This window comes from Octopus bimaculoides, chromosome 8, assembly GCF_046866305.1.
Source record: "Octopus bimaculoides isolate indiv1 chromosome 8, ASM4686630v1, whole genome shotgun sequence".
Classification (NCBI taxonomy): Eukaryota; Metazoa; Mollusca; class Cephalopoda; order Octopoda; family Octopodidae; genus Octopus; species Octopus bimaculoides.
Window position 1 is genome coordinate 22,063,786 of NC_142935.1, and position 25,111 is coordinate 22,088,896.

Sequence of the window (25,111 nt, forward strand, 5' to 3'; positions counted from 1 at the left end):
CATATGTTACCCCCATTAGTTGTGAGAGAAGTCAAGACCCATGACCCGTTACAGGAGTCTCAGAGACTCGGGCCGACCAAAGCCTTGTGAGTGGATTTGGTAGACGGAAACTGAAAGAAACCCGTGATATATGTATATATATATATATATATATGTATGTGTGTGTATTTGTTTGTGTGTCTGTGTTTGTTCCCACAACATCGCTTGACAACCGATGCTGGTGTGTTTACGTCCCCGTAACTTAGCGGTTCGGCTAAAGAGACCAATAGAATAAGTACTAGGCTTTCAAAGAATAAGTCCTGAGGTCGCTTAGCTCAACTAAAAGGCGGTGCTCCAGCATGGCCACAGTCAAATGACTGAAACAAGTAAAAGGGTAAAGGTGCGTTTTGTGTGATTGAATATGCTCCAACAGTGACAGTCTCTCGTCTATTATTCACACATATTCTTAAAGGTAGTTCAGTTTACTTTGAAGATGTAGCTGCTATTTGAAGCAGAGATGGAAAAGCGTTTGCTTAGAGTGTTTTAAAAATTATGATGAAACAAATAAAAAAAAAAATGACTTACTATGAGGACACAACTCTCAAAAAATATTTACAGAGTTACTTCCCTTTAAACTTTTTTCCCTACTTTTCCTGTCACTTATTTTCAAATGTTATCCTATCTCATTCTCCCTTTTCTCTTGATTAACTCATTCACTCTTTTGTTAATGTCTTCCTCCTTTTCCTCGGATTCTGCCTATTCTTTTACCAATATAAACATATAGTCGTAGGAGTGGCTGTGTGATAAGTGGCTTGCTTACCAACCACATTTTCGAGCGAGATTGTTCCCAGTGCCCCTGGACTGGCTCTTGTGCGGGTGGCACATAAAATGCACCAATTTGAGCGTGGCCGTTGCCAGTACCGCCTGACTGGCCTTCGTGCGGGTGACACGTAAAAGCACCCACTACACTCTGAGTGGTTGGCGTTAGGAAAGGCATCCAGCTGTAGAAACTCTGCCAAATCAGATTGGAGCCTGGTGTAGCCATCTGGTTTCACCAGTCCTCAGTCAAATCATCCAACCCATGCTAGCATGGAAAGCGGACGTTAAACGATGATGATGATGGTTAAGCAACAACAGTTGTAATAAAACAACTGCTGCCATCTAATTTGTTTCAATGGAAATAAATTTAGAACTCTGTGAAATGGCACAACCCAATTACTAACATTTGTGTGATGGAGACAAGATAAAGAAACCATTGTCCCTATGAATATATGTTAGTCTGTGCTTTAAAATATCTTTTATTATCATTTGTGAAATTCCAACCTACCCACTATGTTATTGTTGCATTCATAGGAAAAAAAAACCAAGCCCCTATGTGGTTGCTTGATCTGCAAGAAATAGCACCAAAATCTCCTTGGAAGTGTTAACACTAACATCTTTATAAAAAGGAAGGCATGTTGAATAAGTGGTGCAATTAAAAGCTGGGGGTAATTACTGCTGGAACAATTTCGGTTATGCGTCAGCTTAACCCTTTAGTATTGAAACTGGTCAGATCCAACCAAAATATTCTACCTGCTTCATGTTCAAACCAACCGGATTGGGTCTCTTACACCAACCCAACAATGTCATTCAAAGGATATACAATCACATCATCAAAATCTCAAAGGTACAAAATAATGCCAGATTAATTCAAAACAATGTCGATAAATAAGAATTGTAATATAATTTAATCTGAATGCTAAAGGGTTAATCATGGCAAGCCTAGGGTTAAACAGTAACATTACTTTGGGGATTCCATGCCATTTTAGTTGTCTTCTGCTAAATTCTAATTACAAAACAGGAAAACAGAAGTGAGATGAATTGTAATTAATAAACATCTTGTTTCTCTCTCTCTTTTTTTCTCTCTCTCTTTTTTTCTCTCTCTCTCTCTCTCTCTCTCTCTCTCTCTCTCTCTCTGTTTCTCTCTCTCTCTTTCTCTCTCTCTCTCTCTCTCTCTCTCTCTCTCTCTAATGCAGTGCCTTAGCTGAAATGTTAAATTTCTCCTCTTCTACATATCAAAATAATTTAAGACACTTTCATCATCGGTGTCGTTGTTGTCATCATTGTCGTCATCATCATCATCATTGGTTTAGCATCCACTTTTCCATTGTTGTGTTGGGTGGAGTTTATTAAAGCAGATTTTCTATGGCTAGATGCTCCTCCAGTCATCAACTCTCGCCTTTGTTTGCAAGTAAAGTAATGGTACCACATTGCTAAACATGTTTTCACAGAATATCAGAAAGAAATGACACCACTTATATGATGACAGTGACACTCATTTACTCTTAACCCACAATGTCAAGACAAAGAAGCACAAACATACACATACTCACAAACATATATATAAATGTATGTGCACACACATATACATACATTATATATATACGTGTAGTCATTTTATTATCATCTTATGATATTTACTTTGTATTATATTATACTTATATATTGTGCTTTTACTTATTAATTTTTCTATGTGACAGTAAATTTTCATCAATGAGTTCATGAACCTTGGTTCTTTTCCCTAAAACTATATATATCATCATCATCATCATCATCATCATCATCGTTTAACGTCCGCTTTCCATGCTAGCATGGGTTGGACGATTTGACTGAGGACTGGTGAAACCAGATGGCAACACCAGGCTCCAATCTAATTTGGCAGAGTTTCTACAGCTGGATTCCCTTCCTAACGCCAACCACTCAGAGAGTGTAGTGGGTGCTTTTACGTGTCACCCACACGAAAACGGCCACGCTCAAAATGGTGCATCTCATGTGCCACCCGCACAAGAGCCAGTCCAGGGGTACTGGCAACGATCTTACTTGGCTTGCCGGGTCTTCTCATGCACAGCACATTTCCAAAGGTCTCGGTCAGTAGTCATCGCCTCGGTGAGGCCCAATGTACGAAGGTCTTGCCTCACCACCTCAGCCCAGGTCTTCCTGGGCCTACCTCTTCCACGGGTTCCCTCAACTGTTAGGGTGTGGCACTTTTTCACGCAGCTATCTTCATCCATTCTCACCACATGTCCATACCAGCGCAATCGTCTCTCTTGCACACCACAACTGATGCTTCTAATGTTCAGCTTTTCTCTCAAGATACTTACACTCTGACGGGTATTCACATTGACATTACACATCCAACGGAGCATACTGGCTTCATTCCTTGCGAGCTTACGTATGTCCTCAGCAGTTACAGCCCATGTTTCACTGCCATGTAGCATGGCTGTTCGTACGCATGCGTCATACAGTCTGCCTTTTACTCTGAGTGAGAGTCCCTTTGTCACCAGCAGGGGTAAGAGCTCTCTAAACTTTTCCCAGGCTATTCTTATTCTAGTAGCTACACTTTCAGCGCACCCACCCCCACTACTAACTTGGTCGCCCAGATAGCGGAAGCTATCGACTACCTCTAGTTTTTCACCCTGGAATAAGATAGAAGTTGTTTCCTGTTTGTTTACAGTCTTTATTGCACCTGAACATCTGCCACAAACAAAAACTAACTTGCTAGTTAACCTGCCTTTGATGTTATATATATATATATGCTTGGTGTAGCCATCCGGTTTCACCAGTCCTGTTCTCGTCTACGTTTGTTTGCAATGTCCTGTACCCAGATATGCACCCATACATACAGGTGGATGTTGGTATGCACATACCTGTACGTATATATGCATATACTCATTTACTTTTGTTTTTACATGATTGAACGCAGCGTCTCACAAAAATTGTAAGTAGTTTTCGTAAACTTATCCTCCGACGCTACTCTTTCTCTTTCTCTTTCCTTTCCCCTCCCCCCCTCGTTCTTCCTCTGTACTACTACGTATCTCGCCTTACCCCTCTTGTTCTTCCTCTGTTACTACTACGTATCTCTTTTTCCCCCTCGTATTTCCTCTCTTTCTCTTTTCCTCTCGTTGCTCACCTATTCTTCTACTTCCTCCCTCTCTTTCTCCCTCTACCACTCTCTCTCTTCCCTTTACACCGGCATGGTCACATGCTTCCGGTCAATAATCCTTTCCTTTCTTGGCTTTCGCCAAGTAACGCACGCCACCACTTTGTCTCTCTCGGTTCCGTGCCTCATCGCGTTCCTACACACATAATTTTTCTCGTCTGGCCGTAAAGCCTTTTCTGTTTGTTTTCCTGTCTTGTTTTTTGTCCGCCACTACATTCCTCCATGGCTAGATTTAATTTGCGTATACAAATTTAATCTGCGATCCATGGGACGAGCCGTTTTAACGATGCGTCCTGCCCGAAGCTCGTCGAAACGCCGGTGTTAAAACGTGGGTAGCTGATGAAGTAGAATGTTCTCTATGTGGTTCGTGTGTTCTCGTCTACGTTTGTTTGCAATGTCCTGTACCCAGATATGCACCTATACATACAGGTGGATGTCGGTATGCACATACCTGTGCGTATATATGCATATACTCATTTACTTTTGTTTTTATATATATATATATATATATATATATATATATATATATATATAAGAAAGAGAGATGACAAAAGAATAAATAATTATCTTATGAACCTCATTAGCTTACGGCTGTTTCTGCTACAGGATGCAGTGGACTCATAGTTGAGCATCTGAATAATATCTTATAGTTTCATCAGAGCCTCAAAAATGAATTCTTTCCCAAATAAATTGCACTTCACATTTGAGGATCCAATTAAGCTATAAGATGTTATTCAGGCACTCAACTATGAGTTTTTTTTTTTGTTTTGTTTTTTTTACTTGCTGTCATTCATCCAAGAACTATACTCAGAAATTGTGATGCATTCTGTTACTTAGGAGCATCAGCTCAGACTGTTTGACCAAGCTGCAAGATTTTTCTGAGTTGGATCCTGTGTACAAGTTCTCTTCTCTGAGGATCCGGCTGGTGTGATGGCTTCTGTTGGTTGATCACATGGTTATGCAGAGATGACGACTGATTGGGACACTGCTCAGAGAATTTCTCAGGATGACTCACGCAAATACTAACAAATGGTGGAAGCAGTGACATACTGCAATGGCACATGCCCCATAACTGATCTAACTGGTCTATACATGCAAATTTCATCACTCTACACCATCAATGCTGCTACCCTCCATGTTGAGTCATAAATCTTCTTTGATATGCCTGCTGCTCACTTTGAAGTTCTGCAGGTTGACACTGATGTGTGTGGAGAAATCTTAAACTAGAAGGGAGTTCTGGTGAAATACATCATAATCATTATTATCATCATTTAATGTCCATTGTCCATGCTGGCATGGGTTGGACAGTTTGACCAGAGCTGGCAAGCTGCGGAGCTTCACTAGACTCCAGTCTGGTTTGGCATGGTTTCCACAGCTGGATGCCCTTCTTAACATAATACACTCAAATTGAATAAAGATTGAGTGGCTTCTTCAGTAGTGTTGATGGTGGTGATGGTGATAGTCATTTTCATTTTCGTTGTCATCATTTTGGTTAACTGTAGTATGGATGACAAAAGAAGATGTAAATACATCAAGTTTAGGCAGTACACAAGGGCGGTACACAGCTCACTAGTTCATAAGAGGGTGAGTCTCAAGCTTTTCCACCCAAAACTGGAATCTGATTTTTTCCTGAGATGTAAGGGGCTGCACATGGCTAAGGAAACTTCTTCTTGATTTTAGTCATTATGCCAGGGGTTGACATTCATGGAAGATGTGGTACTTGTCACTTGTAGCCTTTGCTGTCTCAGTTCAACTGTCCTCTTCCTATTTAATATCAGCAAGAGCAATGCCATCTCAGCAAGGAGATGCAAGTTGTTGTGTCGGAGGGGTTTATGCAACCAGTGGTCAGGTGGCAGATGTTGCTCAATGCTAGGCCAAGTTCCTTGGGATGGATTGGTCTCTCCCAGACAGGACATGCACATTCCACAGAGGAATAACAGTAGACCTTAATGTATGTGCAGTGGCTCCCCATTTGGAGCTGACTAGTTTCTGCTGAACGTTGCTTTGGGAACCAGCTTTCGATTTGATGTTTTCAACAAGGAGAGAGAGAGAGAGAGAGAGAGAGAGAGAGAGAGAGAATGCAGTTTGAGGTTACTCCAAGGTAGACAGGCAAGGTACAGTGCTGCAGGGTAGTTTCCAGACCATTGATATTAAGAGGAATGAATGGCTTCATGATTCTTAATATGAAATGAGCAGACTTGAGTCACAGGGTTGGCATATAGGCTGTTGCATTCATATTGTTGTTGTTGTTGGCACTCCGTCGCTTACGACATCGAGGGTTCCAGTTGATCTGATCAACGGAACAGCCTGCTTGTGAAATTAACGTGTAAGTGGCTGAGCACTCCACAGATATGTGTACCCATAACGTAGTTCTCAGGGATATTCAGCGTGACACAGTGTGACAAGGCTGACCCTTTGAATTATGAGCACAACAGAAACAGGAAGTAAGAGTGAGAGAAAGTTGTAGTGAAAGAGTACAGCAGGGTTCGCCACCATCCCCTGCCGGAGCCTTGTGGAGCTTTTAGGTGTTTTCGCTCAATAAACACTCACAACGCCCGGTCTGGAATCGAAACCGCGATCCTATGACCGCGAGTTGCTGCCCTAACCACTGGGCCATTGCGCCTCCACGTTGCATTCATAATAAAGAAGTTATCATCTAGGGTCCACCTGAGGTTTGCTTCTACTACTGTTTCCACAAAGGTGATCAGCATAAATAAACCACTCAGATTCCTGGTTCATTGGCTGGTCATTAATATAGATGTTATATAGTACAGAGCCTAGCACACTACCTTGTTGTCACTGGTAACTTTGCTTGTTGTTCAAGACAACAAAAAGGCACATATCTACAAGGAGGTTCCAATGAAGGTCATAAACACCAGGTCTTTTGTCAACTTCAAGCTCTTTTGTTGAAGGAGGTGGTGATTCACAGTGTCTTGCATGGCAGATAAATCAACAAAGGTGGCTCTTGTTATTAGTCCTTTCTGAAACCCATCTCAGTGTGCTGAATGAGATTCAGAAGTTGATTTATGGTGGATCTGCCAGATTAGAATCCAGCTTGTTGAACTAGAAGTATTCATGTTGTGATCTCTGTCAAGTAATTCTTGGCATTACTTGTGAATTCTACCAACACAAAATACTTTGAAGATATGTTGTATGCATGTAGATGTATATGAATGTATGTCTGGGATGTGTGTCTGGAATCAATTTGCTCTCTCTCGAAGCTCTCTGTTAACTAGAAAAGGTGTGCCAAATTTATGATGATCGGTAGGCTCAGAAGGAAGTGTGCCAAAAAATGTGTAACAGAAGTATATTTATCATTCAGTTGTCTAGCTTTAAATACCCAGAAATTGGCTCATGTGTGTGTTTTCTACAAGTGGTCACATGATGGTGTATACACCAATCAAGTCTTTCTGGCTTTACATGGGCTACCATCCAATCACATGACAGACCAGCCTAGCATGGGAAAATTGTTTGTTCACTGCAGTCCCTAATCAGCTTTAAAAAGAAGAATCTTTCCAACTGTTCTTCAACAAGACGGGAAGTACAATTGAGTTCTTATTTTGGTAGAGAGAAGAGAGTTATTTGGCAGATAGCCTTGACATGCTGTTGTGTTCCGTTTAGTCAAGCACACATCACCAAGTTCCAACTGTATGGGAAACGATATGTATATTTTCTTCAGACAGTATCATTCAATATGTACTAAAGTTTTCAGTACCAATTTATTTAGTGTGGCAGTCAATTGCAACTCGTTTTCTTGTATTTCTTTCTGCTGTTATACCTGACTTGTTGGAACCAAGAAATAATTTTACCAGAGCCAGAGCTACGCCAACTCAACCTACTAAAAGTGCAATATTGTGATTGGTCAGACTTTATTGATCATGTGGTTAGTATTCTAGCGAATTGCGACATCGGGTGTAGTGATGTGACTGCTGAACATTGTCATTACAGCTCTCTGGTTCCAGATATTTTACCTAATCCCAATTGACACTACGTTATATTAGTTATATTCTCTATTTGCTGATGCTATATCTTCGAGCTAATTTTTCTAAATTAGCCTTATTAATGGGATCTACTTTCAAAGAGTTTGCGTGTGTATATGTGTGAGATTTAAAAAAAATAACTTGTGTTTTCTTTATTACTCAGCGTTTGAGCGTCGAACAAGTAATGCTTTGCAGTACTTGTTCTAGGTCTCGTTTATGCTCTGAGTTTGAATTTCGCCCAGGTTTGTTTTGCGTTTCATCCATCTGAGGGGGGTAAAATGAAATACTTGTTAAATATTGAGACCGAACTTAATGTATGGTCTCGTGTTTTACGTTGATAATTATCGGATATGCACTAGGATATTTTGGAATAAACAGATTCTGTGTGTCATTGTTATGCGTTCAAATATCGCTCTCTCATCCTCAAAATCGTTTTGTAATTTTAATGCCAGTAATAATCTACGAACAAATAAATCGGTTCCATTTTTTTTAATACAAATTATTTCGTTTTCCTTGCAAAACATCTTTGACAAAAACTTGTTCGAGTTATTTCCCTTCGTACGTACAGTTACTTCCCTTTTCATAACTTTGTGCGCTGGTGAATTGACGGAATCGCCAGCGCATCGAATGAAATGATTTGCAGCGTTTCCTCCGGTTTCTTACGTTCTGAGTTCGAATCCCGACGAAATTAGCTTTACCTTCCATCCTTTCAAAGCCAAGAAAATAAACCATTAGTCAAGTACTAGGGTGATGTAAGCTATTAACGCCATCCTTTTGAAACTTCCGGCCTTGCGTCAAAATTTGAAAGTTGCTTCACCAAAAGCCCTATGGTGGATGCGCGTGGCTTTGTGGTTAGGGTGTCAGCATCATGATCGTAAGATTGCGGTTTCGATTCTTGGACCGGGTGACGCGTTGTGTTCTTCAGCAAAACACTTCATTTGACGTTGCTCCAGTCCACTCAGCTGGCAAAAATGAGTAACGCTGCGATGGACTGGCGTCTCGTCCAGCTGAGGAACACATACGCCATTGAAACCGGGAAACCGGGCCCATGAGTCTAACCAGGCTTTAAAAGGGGCGCATAAATAAAATAAATAAAAAAAAGCCCTATGATCAGAAACGATCTAGTAAGGACATCAATCTTCTTTTTTTTTTTTTTCCAGCCATAATATATCTATCACTATATTATTTAATTTGTTCGCTGAGGAATGCTGGGTTGCCATTTAATGTAGATCAAACGACTACATTGAGGCTTCCATGTTGAATCTTTTCCAAAATCGTAATTCAGTGAGGTAGGATCAGAGAGATTATGGGAGTTTTAGCACACCTGGAATTGTATTAATATGAGCCAACACAGCCTTAGCTCATTGCTCATTTCAAATATCATTGTATATTAGTTGTTGTCCACTTCATGTCAATCTCAAGCAATCAAAGGTATTTTAGTGACTTTTTATCTTTGCCGCACACACATACATAATGTGCTTTGAAGGAGTTTTAACTACTGATTCCCCCCCCCCCCCGCCCCGTTGCAAGCTCAAGGCCTCATACAAGGCCTAGGTTCCAGGGCATATAAGTACCTGAGATTACATTTATCTTGAACAGGGATGCCAGTGCCACCTGATCGGTCCCATGCCAGTGGCACGTGAAAAACACCATTCGAGTATGGTCATTGCCAGTACTACCTGACTGGTTCCCATGCCAGTGCCATGTAAAAAGCACCAACTACACTCTCGGAGTGGTTGGCGTTAGGAAGGGCATCCAGCTGTAGAAACCTTTCCAGATCAAATTGGAGCTTGGTGCAGCCTCCTGGCTTGCCAGTCCTCAGTCAAACCGTCCAACCTGTGCCAGCATGGAAAGCGAACATTAAACAATGATGACGATGATGATTAGACACTGGTTCATTGCAGAGTTCAAGGCCGACAATTTTGAGTGAGGAGGGGGGCAAATCAACTACACTGACCTTGTGATATGACTGGTACTTTATTTTATTGACACTACCCCGCTCCACAAAGGTTAACTTTGCCTTTCATCCCTTAGTGGAATTGGAACTCAGAATGCAAAGAGCTGAAAGAAATATCACTAAGCATCTTGTCTGACCTGCTCTTTTATTCTTTTAGTTGTTTCAGTCATTTGACTGCGGCCATGCTGGAGCACCGCCTTTAGTCGAGAAAATTGACCCTAGTACTTATTCTATCGGTCTCTTTTTACCGAACCGCCAAGTTATGGGGACGTAAACACACCAGCATCGGTTGTCAAGCGATGGTGGGGGGGACAAACACACACACACATATATATATATATATATATATATATATATATATATATATATATATATATAAATGGGCTTCTTTCAGTTTCTGTCTACCAAATCCACTCACAAGGCTTTGGCCAGCCCGAAGCTATAGTAGAAGACACTTGCCCAAGGTGCCACGCAGTGGGACTGAACCCGGAACCATGTGGTTGGTAAGCAAGCTATTTACCACACAGCCACTCCTGTGCCTTGCTAACAATTTTGTTCACTTGCTGCCTTTAACTATTGATTACAGCTGATTAAATAATTCCATAGAAGCTGCTTCGGTGAAATGTTGTTGTAAGCATAAAAACATATCTTCCTCACATATTGGATCTGGTTTCTATTTTAATAACAATTGTAATAATGATAATATTTAATTTTGGTCAATGGTCACATGTATCTGTAGGAAACGGTTGTAAGATTAATTGAACCGATCACTGTTCATCATTACCAGTTATTATTTAATTGATTCTAAAAGGTAGAATGTCAAAGTCGACCTTACTGGGATTTGAACCCAGAATGGTAAGACATTATCAGGTCACTCACAAAAGCTACTGATAACCTTTAGTCTGGTATGATGCATAGCCAGGTTGCTAATGACCAAACGGGCACCTCTACTAAGTTAGCCTGGTGAGGTGGGTTGCTGGAAACTCAAGACAAGAACAATACTTGTCAAAAGGATGGATGAAGCTAACAGAGGGCCATCACAGGGGATTAGAAATTTCAGGTTAATGCGTGGCATGCTTAGATGCAGAGAAGACACGTATCTTGAGGGCAGAGCAACAGTAGTAAAAAGTTTCTATATGGAAATTTTTCACTTAATGAGCTTTTTGTTGATTCTATCTGGATTGTATGAGTATGTGTATGTAGGTTGTACACCGTATCAAATGAGTGAGCATAAGAACTATGCAGATACCAATGAAGAAATTTGATCACTTTTATACTACAATTCGAATTAGGTAATTTTAACAAAGGAGAATGACATGAAAAATAGTATAGCAGTGTAGAAGTTGTAAGAAGATTTTGGGCAGCTTGTTAAGATTCCTGCCAAATAGACAGAAATATTTGTACTTAGTTTTTCACTATAATATAGATATAAATAATACACTGCCTGATGTCTATTATAGTTGGCACTCTGTCGGGTACGATGAGGGTTCCAGTTGATCCGATCAACAGAACAGCCTGCTCGTGAAATTAACGTGCAAGTGGCTGAGCACTCCACAGACACGTGTACCCTTAACGTAGTTCTCAGGGATATTCAGTGTGACAGTGTGACAAGGCTGGCCTTTGAAATACAAGTACAACAGAAGCAGGAAGTAAGAGTGAGAGAAAGTTGTGGTGGAAGAGTACAGCAGGGTTCGCCACCATCCCCTGCCGGAGCCTCGTGGAGCTTTAGGTGTTTTTGCTCAATAAACACTCACAATGCCCAGTTTGGGAATCCAAACCACAATCCTACGACCGCGGGTCCACTTCCCTAACCACTGGGCCATTGCGCCTCCACAAGTCTATTATCACAGTGTTATAATATACCAGGAAAGGTACACTCATGAGTCTTCTATTACCTTCACTATATATAAAGGCTAAGATTTTATCACAGTTGGGGATAAAAAAATTTCGTAACATGCATGGCTTTCTAAAAATGCTCATCAAACCCCTTTTCTTGTATAATGTATCCAACATTTCATTATCCAGTGCTGCCTTTATTTTGAGGGTGACTGAGTGGAAGTTGAGGGAGATTTGGTAGCTATTTATGGCAGGTCTAGTGACTAAGATAAGTAGGTTCCCCTTAGTTCATGAATAGAACAGCTGTATGTAGAGGACAGGTAACTAAGCAGACATAAGTCAAGACAATTGTGAGTAGAAGTGCAGGAATTAGGACAAACAATACAGGGTGAGACAGTTTTGAGAAGAGGGGCAAGGGTTAGGACAAATAATACATGGTGGGACAGTTGTGAGAAGAGGGGCAATTGTTAGGACAAACAATACAAGGTGGGACAGTTGTCAGATGGGTAGGTGTTAGGACAAACAATACAGGGTGGGACAGTTGTGAGAAGAAGAGCAGGTGTTAAGACACAGAACAAGACTTTTGTGAGCAGAGGATACGTAACATACACACATGCACAAAAAAACAACAAATGAAGAATGAAAGATAAAAAAGATATAACAATAGTGAATTTTAAGGATTTCTTTATTTTTTTAAATAATTTTTTTTTATTTTTCTGTTCAATTCCCTTTTGTTTTCTTTGAAAATTCTATTTAATTTCACCCCAATCTTCTATTTCATTCCCAGGAAGAAAAAATGTCTTTTGTTTTGTTTTTGTAGTTTTTTTTTTTTTAAATAGAATTTTAGTAATTGTTTTCTTTTTTTTTTTAGAATTTTTATTTTATTAATTTAATTTCTTATCATCATTTTTCATTAATATTAGTATTATCATTAATGTTTGTTTATTTTTCTTTAATGTCTTTTTGCATTTCATTTCTAAATTTTTTTTTTTTTTGCTTTTTAATTTTCTTTTATTTTATTTATTTCTTTATTATAACATCTGAGATTTATCAGTCAGATGGAAACTGGTGAAGTGTGGACACTTAAAACATCTTTATAAACAACCAGCAGTGTCAGAAAGGGTGACCACCAGGGTTGTCCTGTCTGTATGTTGCACATTACTTCAGCCAAGTGGGAAAGTGAAAAGGAGGAGGTGGAGACAGAGGAGCCATGGGCGCAGGGAGAGGGGGGTTTTCATTGTTCAGGTTCGGTTCATCTTAAAGAAGCTTCATTCTTCCTATCGTCGCATAGAGATACATACATATATACACACGTATATGTATATATAGACACAAACACACACGCATAAATATATATGTATGCATATGTAGAGATACATTTATATACATGTGTGTGCATATATATAAATATATACACTAATGTGTATTATATAATATATATAAATATACATATATGCACACAGATATATATATACACATAAGTATATAAACACATATACTCATAAATATATATAGACATATATGCACACACACACACACACACATATATATATATATATATATATATATATATATATATATATACATACATACATACACATAACATACATATATATAAATATATATAAACATATACATCCATAAATATATATAAATATATACATCCATAAATATATATAAATATATACATCTATAAATATATATAAATATATACATCCATAAATATATATAAATATCCACACAAATATATATATAAATATACACACACTATATACATATACATACACATGTAAATATATGTGTGTGTGTATATATATATATATACACATACATACATATATATATATATATATATATATGGATATGTGTGTGCGTGTATATAAGCATGTGTGCATGAAACACCTGCCATTGTGTGGAAGGTGAGAAAGAAGAGAACATTTAGTTACAATTTGTATCAACAGGGTTCCTGGTTCTTTGTTCTCTTTAACTGGAACATCTTTTTTTCCATGTTTCAAAAAAAAAAAAAAAAAAAGAAATTTTTTAAATGCTGTTTTGTTTTAGTTTTCCTTTCATCTGAATTCATTTAATGAAGATTTTTTTTTTTTTTGTTGGATATTTTTTATTCATGTTAGGATTATTATTATTTTTGATGGTGGTGCTTTCTGCCAATTTTATATTTTTTTTTTCACATTCTATTATTTATTTTTTTTTTTGTTTCTTTTTCCAGATATTATAAATTATATTTAATTACTGATAGTTTGCATGGTGTAACATTAATGCAGAAATATTCAGCTTCCTGATTGTTGACTGCAGAATCCTACTTTGGTTGCATGTCATTTACGCACACGCACATCCATACACACACACATGCACATAAATGCACTTACATACACGCAAAACCAACAGATAGGGCAGCCTTTGTAACACAGCGAAAAAGCTTAGTCAAGTCAACATTGGTGTAGAGGGATCAAACCCCCATAGGAAGGAAGGAAGGAAGAAATAAAAAAGGAGAGGGAAAGAGATTTGGAATTGAAAGGGGGGAGTTAAGTACTTCTTAGAATTTACATCAGAAAGTTAAGAGACAGAGAGAGTGGGGGAGAGACAGACAGGCAGAGAGAAAGAGACAGCAACAAAGAAAGAGAAGGGAGAAAGAGAGGGATCGCTCATTGGTAAATGCACAGCTAGGTCAAAAGTCAAAGGTGGTTCAGTTGTCCACAAGCTGCTCACCATTGGTCAAACATAGATTTCGTGAGTTGCATAGCAACAAACGAGGAAAGTTTTGCAATTTATAATGTTCGGCTAGAAGGAACTCTTGCTTGCCCCGTTCCTTGCAGACAATGCAAACATCCTGTAAATGTTAGCACAAACTTCTGGAAGGCTCCTGTGTGGAGCTGAACCACACCAGGAACAGTAGGGAAACAAGATTCCAGTCCTTCATATATATATATATATATATATGTATATATGTATGTATATGAAGAAAGAGAGTGAGAGAGAAGAAAGAGAGAATGAGAAGTGAGTGGGTGTGGAATATGTCCAACAGAACCAGCAGATCAACGTCTGTGTTTGACTTGGACAGGACAGCTGCAACCAATTGTCCATGCAAAATGTCAAATGCTAATTGATCTGTTGTGCAACAACAGAAATGAAAATAGTTAATGCAGCAAATGAAGATTACAGATCAGGCTGAAAGGGGCTGCCTTGAAGTGAGTCTGGGGGCAGGGAGAAGAAAGATAGCGAAAGAAGAAGTGAAAGGGAAAAAGAGAGACAATGAGAGAAAGTGAGCGAAAAGATAAAAATATGACAAAGTACGCATTTGTGGGTGAATGCACGAGTGTGTGTATGTGCGTGAGTGTGAAAGCGCGTGTACATATGTAAATATATATATATATATATAGATGTATGTATATGTATGTATTTGTGTGTGTTTGTTCATTCACAGATGTATATGTTGATGGGGGTGAGAATAGGAAAAAAAAAAGCAATTTTTCAGCGAGTCCATCCATCTGCTGTCTGTTCTTCTGTCTTGTAACCATAACCCAAATTCTCTGTTTTCTAGTTTGCTGCTCATCGCTGAATGACTTGCAGGATTTCTTTATTTGTCGACTGAATTTCATTCAACAAGCTGGAGCTGCTGCTGGTCAGACAGCTTCCTGACAACGTCTTCAACTTTTGTAACTCCAGATGCAACCGATTCAACAATTCTCGTCCCTGGAACTTGCTGTGAGGTGGTAAGGAATCAATGAACTGGGAACACATTTCGTGATATGTTTGCACCTGTTTCGATAAGTCCATGAACTCACCTGAGCTCTTTGAGCTACTTGTTGCCAAGGAATCAATGCGTCCTCCGAGCCGGCTCGATGCCTCTATGATTGAATCCTTCGTGACAGGTGTTTCAGATTTGGAGTTATCATCAAGAGATTGATTGTTTTGTGAATTTTTGCTGTCGGACGTATCGTTATCAATGTGGCGGTGACTCAGAGCGGCTGATCGGAAGTTAGAAAACAGAGTTTTAGGTGGAGGCTCATCTCTCTGGTTACCTGGTGGAGGTTTGTGAGCAATGCCAGGTGTCAAGTGCCCGGCAGTAAAGTCAGAATTAGAGCTAAACCGATCAGTGGACTGATCTGATTTGGATCTGTCTATATCTCGCCCGGTGGGTTTCAGGGATGCCACCTCACTGCTGGGGGGCAGAGACGGTAGCTTCACTTTGGAGGCCATTTTGGACAAGACAGCAGGTGGTACATTGTTGTCGTTAACTTCTTTTGACAGCCTACAGCCGTCATCAGTATCAGCTAACGACACTCGTGCACGGATGGGTGGTCTGGGAGGAGGTGAACGGACATCACTTTTGGATCTCTCCACAACTGAGTCAGGACTGCTCACTAATGTCGATTCAGTACTCGTGGGACTAGAGTCATTGACGTGGGCCAAACCGGGGGGCCTTGAGGGGAATGGTTGGCCTACTTTATGGAAGCTACGTAGTTCAGATGTCCCTTCATCAGGAGATTTTAAAGGTTTGTGCTGGAACTTTTTGTTTTCTTTTAACTCTTCTTTCTTGTTATCTTCAAACACATGAGAAAATCGAGGGCTTATTCTTGACTTGCTTAATTCCGATATATCATCAGATTTTGATCCTCCAGGAGAAATACTTGAAAGCATTCCATTGTCAGGTTTTGAAGGAGAAAAGTCGGGTTTGCTTCCTTGTACTTTACCATGAGTAAGGTCAGATTTTTGACGCTGAAGTAATCCTGTAAACGAAGATTTTGGGTTATCAACAAGCATTTGAGAAGACTGTGATTTAACAACTGCAGAAGGCTTTAAATTATGCTCCTGTTTAATACCAATATTGTTGCTTTCTTCATCTTTACCACTATCTCCGGGTGTGTCAGCAGTCGGCGGTAATGGGGGACAGGAAGTCACACTGGCCGTATCAGTACCAGAATCAACATCATCAATGCTAGATTCACGTTGGTCAGTATGGTTTGGTTCATCTTCCATTGACCTAAAATATGCTCCAATCCTCACCCCCTTTGGAATAGTCCCGTAACGGCTAATTGTCTTCACATTATCCGTATCTAATTTGCCGACATTGACAAAATTTTCTTGATCCACAGTTTCTTCAGAGTCTTGATTATCTGTCAGTGGCTTGCCCTTCTTAAAACTGGACGACCTATGGGGTAGAGAAAGGGCAACCTTTGGGTACACACCACCATGTCCCGCTGCAGCTTCCATGCTTTCTTCGCTAGTGCTCGTCTCTTTGTCAATCTTGGGACGCTCGGGTCGGATTTCTGCTGGAATCACATGGTTTAGATGTCCAGGTGGTGGTCTGGGGTTTTTATTTCCTAAATCTGAGATTATGTATTTTGATTTATCGATATGGGAACCTTTGAAACTTTCCGTCATTTGGCGAGGAAAGTTATCGTCGGCATCCTTACTTCCCTGGTACTTATCATTGTCATGGCGTCGGAAGGATTTCGGTGAGCTACCCTTCAATGACAAATGTTTAGTTTTGGTAAACCTATTGTTGCCAATGTAATTATCTGGATGGCTCAGTTCTAAAGTGACCTGAGGCTCAGTTGAGTCTTCGTGAAGGGTTGAGGCCTCAATTTTGGCCTTTTGCTGCTTGATTTTGTTCTTCAGCTCAAACTCCATTTCTGACGCTGTGTCCACAGGTGGACCGCGAAATGAAGTTGTTCGCTGAGGAGGAACTGGTGCAGGGCTCTTTTTCCTTGATGACTTCCTTTGTAGTATCTCCATCTGCCGTTTGTCACAGTCATCAAGGGGTGGAAGAACACGTCGACCAGCTGGAGGGGTAGCACCTGAAACAACAACAACAATAATAAATAATAATGATGACGATGATGATGATTTAAAGAATTTATTTGGTAACAACATGCACTTCCACAAAACTACAAAGTTATAGGCAAAGATACAAATTTATAGAGAAGGATATAACTATTTGACTTGGATCCCAGTGTATTACTGGTACTTATATTACCAGAGGTAAAAGCTCACTTCGTCTTGATTTTCAGTATGAATACGGACAGTGGCAAGGATTGAGGGCCATGCTTTCGCAGCCCTTATTCACATTAAAACTCGAAACCAAGTGAGTTTTTGTCCTTTTGGTGTGTGAGTATTTTGAAAATGCTTCATAGAGCGATGACTGTGCCCTGCATAGTTATGGGTTGCCCTTTGGCAAGGCATAGCACCTTTTCAGACACCCAGGGGTAGAGCAAAGTCACGGAGCTGCAGTACTGCAGATTGTGGTGAAGAGGCAGTGGAAGAGCTCAAACTGATCTAACGGTGCTTCTACATTGATGCTGAGTGGAAGAATCCTAGAAGATCAATGGTCAGAATCACCAAACGTTATCAAGAGAGAAACTGCAATGCATCCATAGGTGGGGGGGGGGCATCTATGGATGTGCAATCAGCTAATGAAAGATTCATTGTGACTCAAGCTTTTAATTCAAATTCATGATAGAATTGGACAGAGTCATGTGAATCCATGCAAAAGTAGTCGTGTGATATCCAGTTCTATCTCACTGCATGTTAGTCTGGGCAAGTGTCATTCTACAATAGCCTCAGGTCAATCAATGCCTTGAGAGTAAAATTCATAGACAGAAATGATACAAGGGCCTGCTGTGAGTGTGTACACACACAGACAGTAATATACAACAAGCCATTTACAGTTTCTTATTTCTTTATTTCCCACGAGGGGCTAAACATAGAAGGGAAAAACAAGGACAGACAAAGGGATTAAGTCAATTACATTGACCCCAGTGCGTAACTGGTACTTAATTTATCGACCCTGAAAGGATGAAAGGCAAAGTCGACCTCGGTAGAATTTGAACTCGGAATGTAATGGCCGACGAAATACCGCTAAGCATTTCGTCTGGCGTGCTAACGTTTATGCCAGCTCCCTGCTATATACAACAAGCTATTTACAGTTTCTGCCTACCAAATCCACTCACAAGGCTTTGGTCAGTTCGGGGCTATAGCATAAGAAACTTGCTGTGTGTTTGTGTATGTGTGTGCACGCGCATATATGTATGCATACATATGCGTTTCTCCGTGTATAAGTTTATATTACGTGCCCTCATAGGAAGAGCACTGAGCAAAAATGCAGTGACATTTGTTAATATTCCTTGGTAACAAATTGTCCTTAAGTTCTGAACTTTGGAAGACTAGTGAAATAAAAATAAATAAATAAAATCTACTATTTGAAAAACCAGTAAAAGCTGGTGACAAGAAGGCCATTTTGCTATAAAAACAATGCCTCCAGTGTATTAATTTAACTCATACTAGCATGGAAAAATGGAGGCAAAAATTAACAAACATATTCAAATAGCATTAGACATTAGGTTTTTGTCAGCATGTGTTCACGAATTTCCTTATTCTAACTGTTTTCCATTATGTTACATTGTTTAGTATTTAATTTAATTTGCTTTGTTTAAGTTCATTGATTTTTAAGTTCAAATGGTCAATGAAAATATTCAGTTAATTGAAGTGGTCCGTGATAAGCAACAAGATACGAGCTGCTATGCAAGTAAGAGTTATGTCCCCTACCTAACTCTTGTGAGTTTGAAAATTAATTTTTCTTTGGCAAATATAATGAAAACGCTAGAGTTTATTAGAATTGTATGGTTAGATTTTGCATTATTGTGTCTAATACGTTATTTACCAGGGCCCTACACTCAGTATTTTTGGTAATAATTATTTACATTAAGTCATATATGTAATGTGTAAGGATCCTTTTGTTCAGCCCCTAAGTTAGACCTGACTGAGATCTTTAATCAAAGATATTCCCTTTGTGACAATTTGGTCTTTTGCACAGCTTAATTATCTGTTTTTTTGTGAAGACAGTAAGGTATAATTTGAGGGAGATATGGCTGCTATTTCTAGCAAATTGAGCAACAGTCTAGAGGCTTCCTTATTGGTTTATGTGCTTTATTAGTAACAGTTTATATTCAGTGGAAATCACAAGTGATCTGTGACACACGTTCCATCTTAGGCTGGGTAGGATTAGAGACCACAGGGAAAACATCAAAAGTGACTGAATTAGAATGGCTCATAGATGTAGAGATATTAATGCCAGATTTGTTCTACGAGATTTACTGTTGTTGACTCTGATTACCACAGTGAGAGGTTAATTACAACTGGTGTGACATCAATGGGGAAAGAGAGAAATTACACAAATAAAAGGAAGGTACAATTATTGTGGTAATATTTACCTGTATTAGTTCGACTTTCAACTCCTAGATGTTCACAACTATCAAGACTTTGAGCACGTGCTTTTTTAGAAGGCAAGCCAGGAGTTCGGCGCTTTTCACTTTCTAATTCTTTTTCAACCTCTGAAAGAAAGATTGGCATAATAGTTAAACGTAATAAAATTTAGTAAATCCACTAAAAGCAAATGCAGAATTCTAGAAACAATAAATCAGAAATCACCAAAGAGTAAAGGGTAACATAATGTGAGAAAACCATTCTTAAGTTTTCTGCATTTGTTTAACCAGTTTGTTGCTATATTTCTGATGAATTATACTGCATACAATTTTGAATAAATTTTGAAAAAATAATCAAGAATTTGGAACATAAAATATTCTTACAAAATTATGGACAATTTAAATATCATTGTTTAAGTATCAACAATGTATCATTAATTTAATTAACGTCATTATTGTCCCACCCATGCTAGCATGGAAGGTGGATGTTAACGATGATGAAACAGAAAATTTTCTATGCTAGAATTAGAAGCAATCTCAGGGGAATGGGTATCAAAATGGTTCAAATTGTTTCACATATATTTTATGATCCTAGCCAGAATAAGATACAAAATTTGATAGTCCAAAGGGTACAACACAAAGTTTATAGCATTGCTTCAATGGAAATCTCATGGTTAACAGTCAAGTAATTTAATTCCACAATGGTCAGGTCAATTTCAAATATCTATAGGGGACATTCATACTATTGCAGATTGTTGTTTTGTTGGCACTCCATCGCTTACGACGTCGAGGGTTCCAGTCGATCCGATCAACGGCACAGCTTGCTTGTGAAATTAACGTGCAAGTGGCTGAGCACTCCACAGACACGTGTACCCTTAACGTAGTTCTCGGGGATATTCAGTGTGACACAGTGTGACAAGGCTGGCCCTTTGAATTACAGGCACAACAGAAACAGGAAGTAAGAGTGAGAGAAAGTTGTGGTGCAAGAGTACAGCAGGGTTCGCCACCATCCCTTGCCGGAGCCTCGTGGAGCTTTAGGTGTTTTCGCTCAATAAACACTCACCACGCCCGGTCTGGAAATCGAAACCGCGATCCTATGACCGCGAGTTGCTGCCCTAACCACTGGGCCATTGCGCCTCCACTATTGCAGATTACTAGAGCAAAAACAGCTGTGAACAACAACCAGGACAAACTTTTGTCAGCAATTTAAAAAGGTGCAGACATGACTGTGTGCAACTACTTTGTTTCGAATTCAAATTCAATCCCACTGCATAACCCCTTAGGCAAGTCTCTTGTATTGTAATCTTGGGGCAATCAAAGCTTTGGGAATGAAATTTGTAAAGAGACAATGTGATTATGGGTACTGAATTTATTTGATAGCCTATCTGACTCATGGAGGCCTTTAGTAGATACCACTTTGTTGTAAGCATCTGGGTAAGTCTCTGGTTTGAAGATAAATTCCTCCCTTCCTCTCCACAATTCCTAGAGACCCCGAAGAGAACCACATGCACTGTCTTCTTCTGATTAAGACATTATATCAATATAATTGTTTTAATTTAGGTACAAAGTTTGTGATTTTGAGAGGATGGATTAGTTGATGATATCAACCCCTGAATTCAACTGGTGCTTTATTTTATCAACCTTGATGAGGGTGAAGGGTAATATTAACTCCAGTAAGGTGAAAAATATAGCATTCTGAGTTATAATAAACAGGCAGAAACAGTGCTGTGTTCTAAGACAAGGCACATTACTCATTTCAAGCTGCTAATGAGACAAACACATGTTACCCTCACTTTCTCGCTGAATGCCAATCAGAAGGAAGAAGTATCTAATTGTAATAAAATAGCACTTTTGTAACTAACGAGATTTGAAAATTTGAAATCAGATTTTGTGATGTTCATGCCTTTACCAATAGAATTAATAATGAAACTGAAGTAAACCTAACTAACTAGGAATTGGAACTAGGTTACCAACACAGTCCATCGAGAAGCTAGATACAGAATGACACCTGCCACAAAACCTGATAAAGCCAACAAACTACAAGAAAAGCATTTGGAGAGTTTTTTAGAGTTGAGACCAACCTTCACTAATACTGGATTTTTCAAACATATTTTCTAAAGCATTGTGGATGTCTTTAAATGTAGGCCTTTCTTTGGCTTCCCACTGCCAGCCTGCAAAAGAAAAAAAGCAGAGAAAAATATTGAAGAAAAATATAGTTGAGGTTGAGTACTTTGTAAACGTTTTTCAAAAGCAGATCAATATTTCATTAATAACTCGAAACAACAATTCATTAATTATTTCAAAATAAAACTTTGTTAATATCTAAAAGTACTTACAAATATCTAGGCCAAAATCTTTTGTTTACATTTTACTTCATACATTTTCACTTTAAATAACAGACAGTCGAATTTATTCAGTCGGTTCATAAATCCACTTAATCCCTTTGTGATAATATTTTACCATTCAGGTGTTTCAGCTATTATTTTTTGAACCATCAAGAATTTGCAAAGAGTTTAGAAAAATATCTTAACTTCTCTATTATTAAGCTGGCATTTGGAACATAACAAAAGGTTCTTACATAAAAATTACAATAGAAGGTTTAGATTCCAATATAAACTCTTCAAAACAGATGGTTTTGTATCATAGAAGCAGAAGTGGTTTCTATTATAGAAGTAAAAGTTAACATCAAAAGATTTAGTTCATAATGTATTTTTACCCCACTGTTCTATATAAATGGTTCCAAAATCATATAAATGGGATAGTGTATGGGGGGGGGAGGTTTTCTCAAATGCCTGTATTGTTGCGGCAACTGAATTTTAGAGTGAGTTTGGACTACTACTACTACTACTACTACTACCACTACTACTAACCATGCAACAGTGGCATGTACGGATTGTGTGTCATCCAAATAAACTAAGTCAAGTAGACGTAGGAGCTTCACCCTGGGGCACAATACTTTGGTTGCTTCAACACGAGTGTTGCAATCAGTAATCAAGCACTTTAATGTCACAATCATCAATATCATGGATAAATGGATGGCAAAAACCAACAAAAGAAAAAGATGAGCTAATGGGAGAAAAAAAAAACTTTACCAGTTGCTTGAACTGCAAGAAATAGCAAATATCCCTTAAATTTGTTACCTTAAAAACTAAAGGATTTATTGAACATTGTACTCCTGGCCCAGGGTTAAACAACAACAAAAAATAGCAAAACTATACAATTAAACTGACAACACTGAATCTGTAATTTGGAGTTCCAAAAATTTCCAAAGACCAAATAACTTTTCATTGAGGCTTTAGTAGGACAGTAGCAACTAGCTAGCTCTATGAACCAGGCAGTTCCCTTATCTTATGCTGGTTAGATTTCAATAGTCAACTTCCTTTTCTTACTCACATCTGAAAGTCTGGGAGACAGCTGAGACAACCAGAGGGAATATGACACTGTCAACTAAGACTGTAGTTCCTCATTAACCCTTTAGTGTTCGCATTATTCTTCCAAAATTAAGGCTTTTTATCCACACAGTTTTGAACTAATCATACATTATCTTGTAGCTATGAGATTTTGATGAGGTAGCTGTTAATTTTTAAAACGATATTGTAGGGTTGGTGTTAGAGAACAGATCTGGCCAGTTTGAACATAAAACAGGCAGAATACTTTGGCTGGATATGGCCGGTTTAAATGCTAAAGAGTTAATATGTGAGATGTATGTCAGTAAATGCACCTGAGTGTCTTACTGTCAACAATGAATGTCTTAATGTTTTTGTGTCATTATATTTGGTCTAAGGTAAGACATTAATCCTCACTGAGCTGATTAAATTTTCTTATACTAATATGCAAATACTGAACTAATTGGCCAGTAAAAATAAAATGTTTGTACTATGTCATATGAAAAGTGGAGAATTCCAGAAAGTACCTCATAATCAATAACAAATTAACTTCGACCCCATGTCACAAGTGCACATGCATGGAACATGCAGTAAAGGTTACACAGCATCTGATAGCATGGCCCCAGCTCAGGAGTTCAGAGGTTTTGGAGCATGTCAAGTTATCGCTTAGTCACTACTACTTCCAGATCACTTAGGCCTGGGATGGGAGTAGATGTTAAGTAACTTTAGTCATTGATTATATAGTAGAAGATGACACTGAGATTAATACAAAGAAGAACCTGGAGGAGGGCGGCTCCTAGACATTTATGATGCAAGCTCATCAATGTATGGGGATGCCCTGAAGTCACACGAACCAGCCCCTCTGCCTAAAGGTTAACTAGGGTCTATGGGTTAAAGTGTTATCTTGAAAGAGCAGTTAAACTGCAAATAAATCAGCAAAAGACAATGAGGAAACTACTTCTGTATCCCACCCCAGCAAAAAAAATCATGTAGGCTTAGCATATGAAGAGAAATGGTCATTGTATTAATAATCTAGCTGTTCAGTTCAAGAACAGATCTATGATTAAAAAGCATTCCAGCTATGACCATCCTAATTATTTTTTCAATTTTATTGTCAAGAAATACGACACTATCCAATGTTTCGTTCGTTTAACGTCCGCTTTCCATGCTAGCATTCATTAAATTTTCTTCTTGTAAGACAGAAGGGTGTGATTTGAATGATGTTTAGCTCCTGTTTTTACTCGATTGAATGACTGAACAAAGCATGTTGTTTGATTAGAAAAGTTAAATAAATTTTTCTTAAATTCAAGTCACAACATATTTTTTAAAATTATAATATTATTATTTATATCTAAATGTATATATGAAGAGAGTGAGAAAAGCACGGTCTATAAAGTATTCCAATTTCTTCCATTCCTGTATTTCTAAAGAATATAGTTTAAGGGAAAATAGCACTGAAACCCAATATTAAATATCATTTTGAGGTTTGCACATGGTAGCTTCAAGAGCTAGCCATAGATTCACCACCAATGGCATAAAAGCCCCTCACTGACTCATAATACTGTATGATGGGAGTGATGGTAAAAACGTTTGGCTGTTTTGCAAATCACTCCTGCTCTAAATTAACCTAGGTTGGCCCTGTCCAAGTTGCTTTGAAGACAACATCACATACAGATGCTTCCTTGGCAGGGAGGCAATGTTGTTGTTTAATGGCAACCTGGTAGGATCGTTAGCATACCAGGTGAAATGTTGCTACATTCTGAGTTCAAATT

At 38.7% G+C, this 25,111-nt stretch overlaps 1 protein-coding gene across 4 annotated transcripts in view; it reads right to left on the minus strand.

The window, feature by feature from the left end:
* Positions 1-13,824: 13,824 nt before the first annotated feature.
* The window catches only part of LOC106872032 (uncharacterized), a 335,806-nt gene continuing 324,519 nt past the window's right edge, over positions 13,825-25,111 (minus strand). For all 4 annotated transcript variants that reach the window (XM_014918872.3, XM_052969985.2, XM_089356175.1 and 1 more), the window contains exons 10-12: positions 22,035-22,124; positions 19,963-20,082; positions 13,825-17,550 (exon numbers count right to left, since the gene is read on the minus strand). In XM_014918872.3, the coding sequence (XP_014774358.1) occupies positions 15,299-17,550; positions 19,963-20,082; positions 22,035-22,124 (2,462 nt within the window). In that variant the 3' untranslated portion in view covers positions 13,825-15,298. The remainder of the gene's footprint in view (positions 17,551-19,962; positions 20,083-22,034; positions 22,125-25,111) is intronic.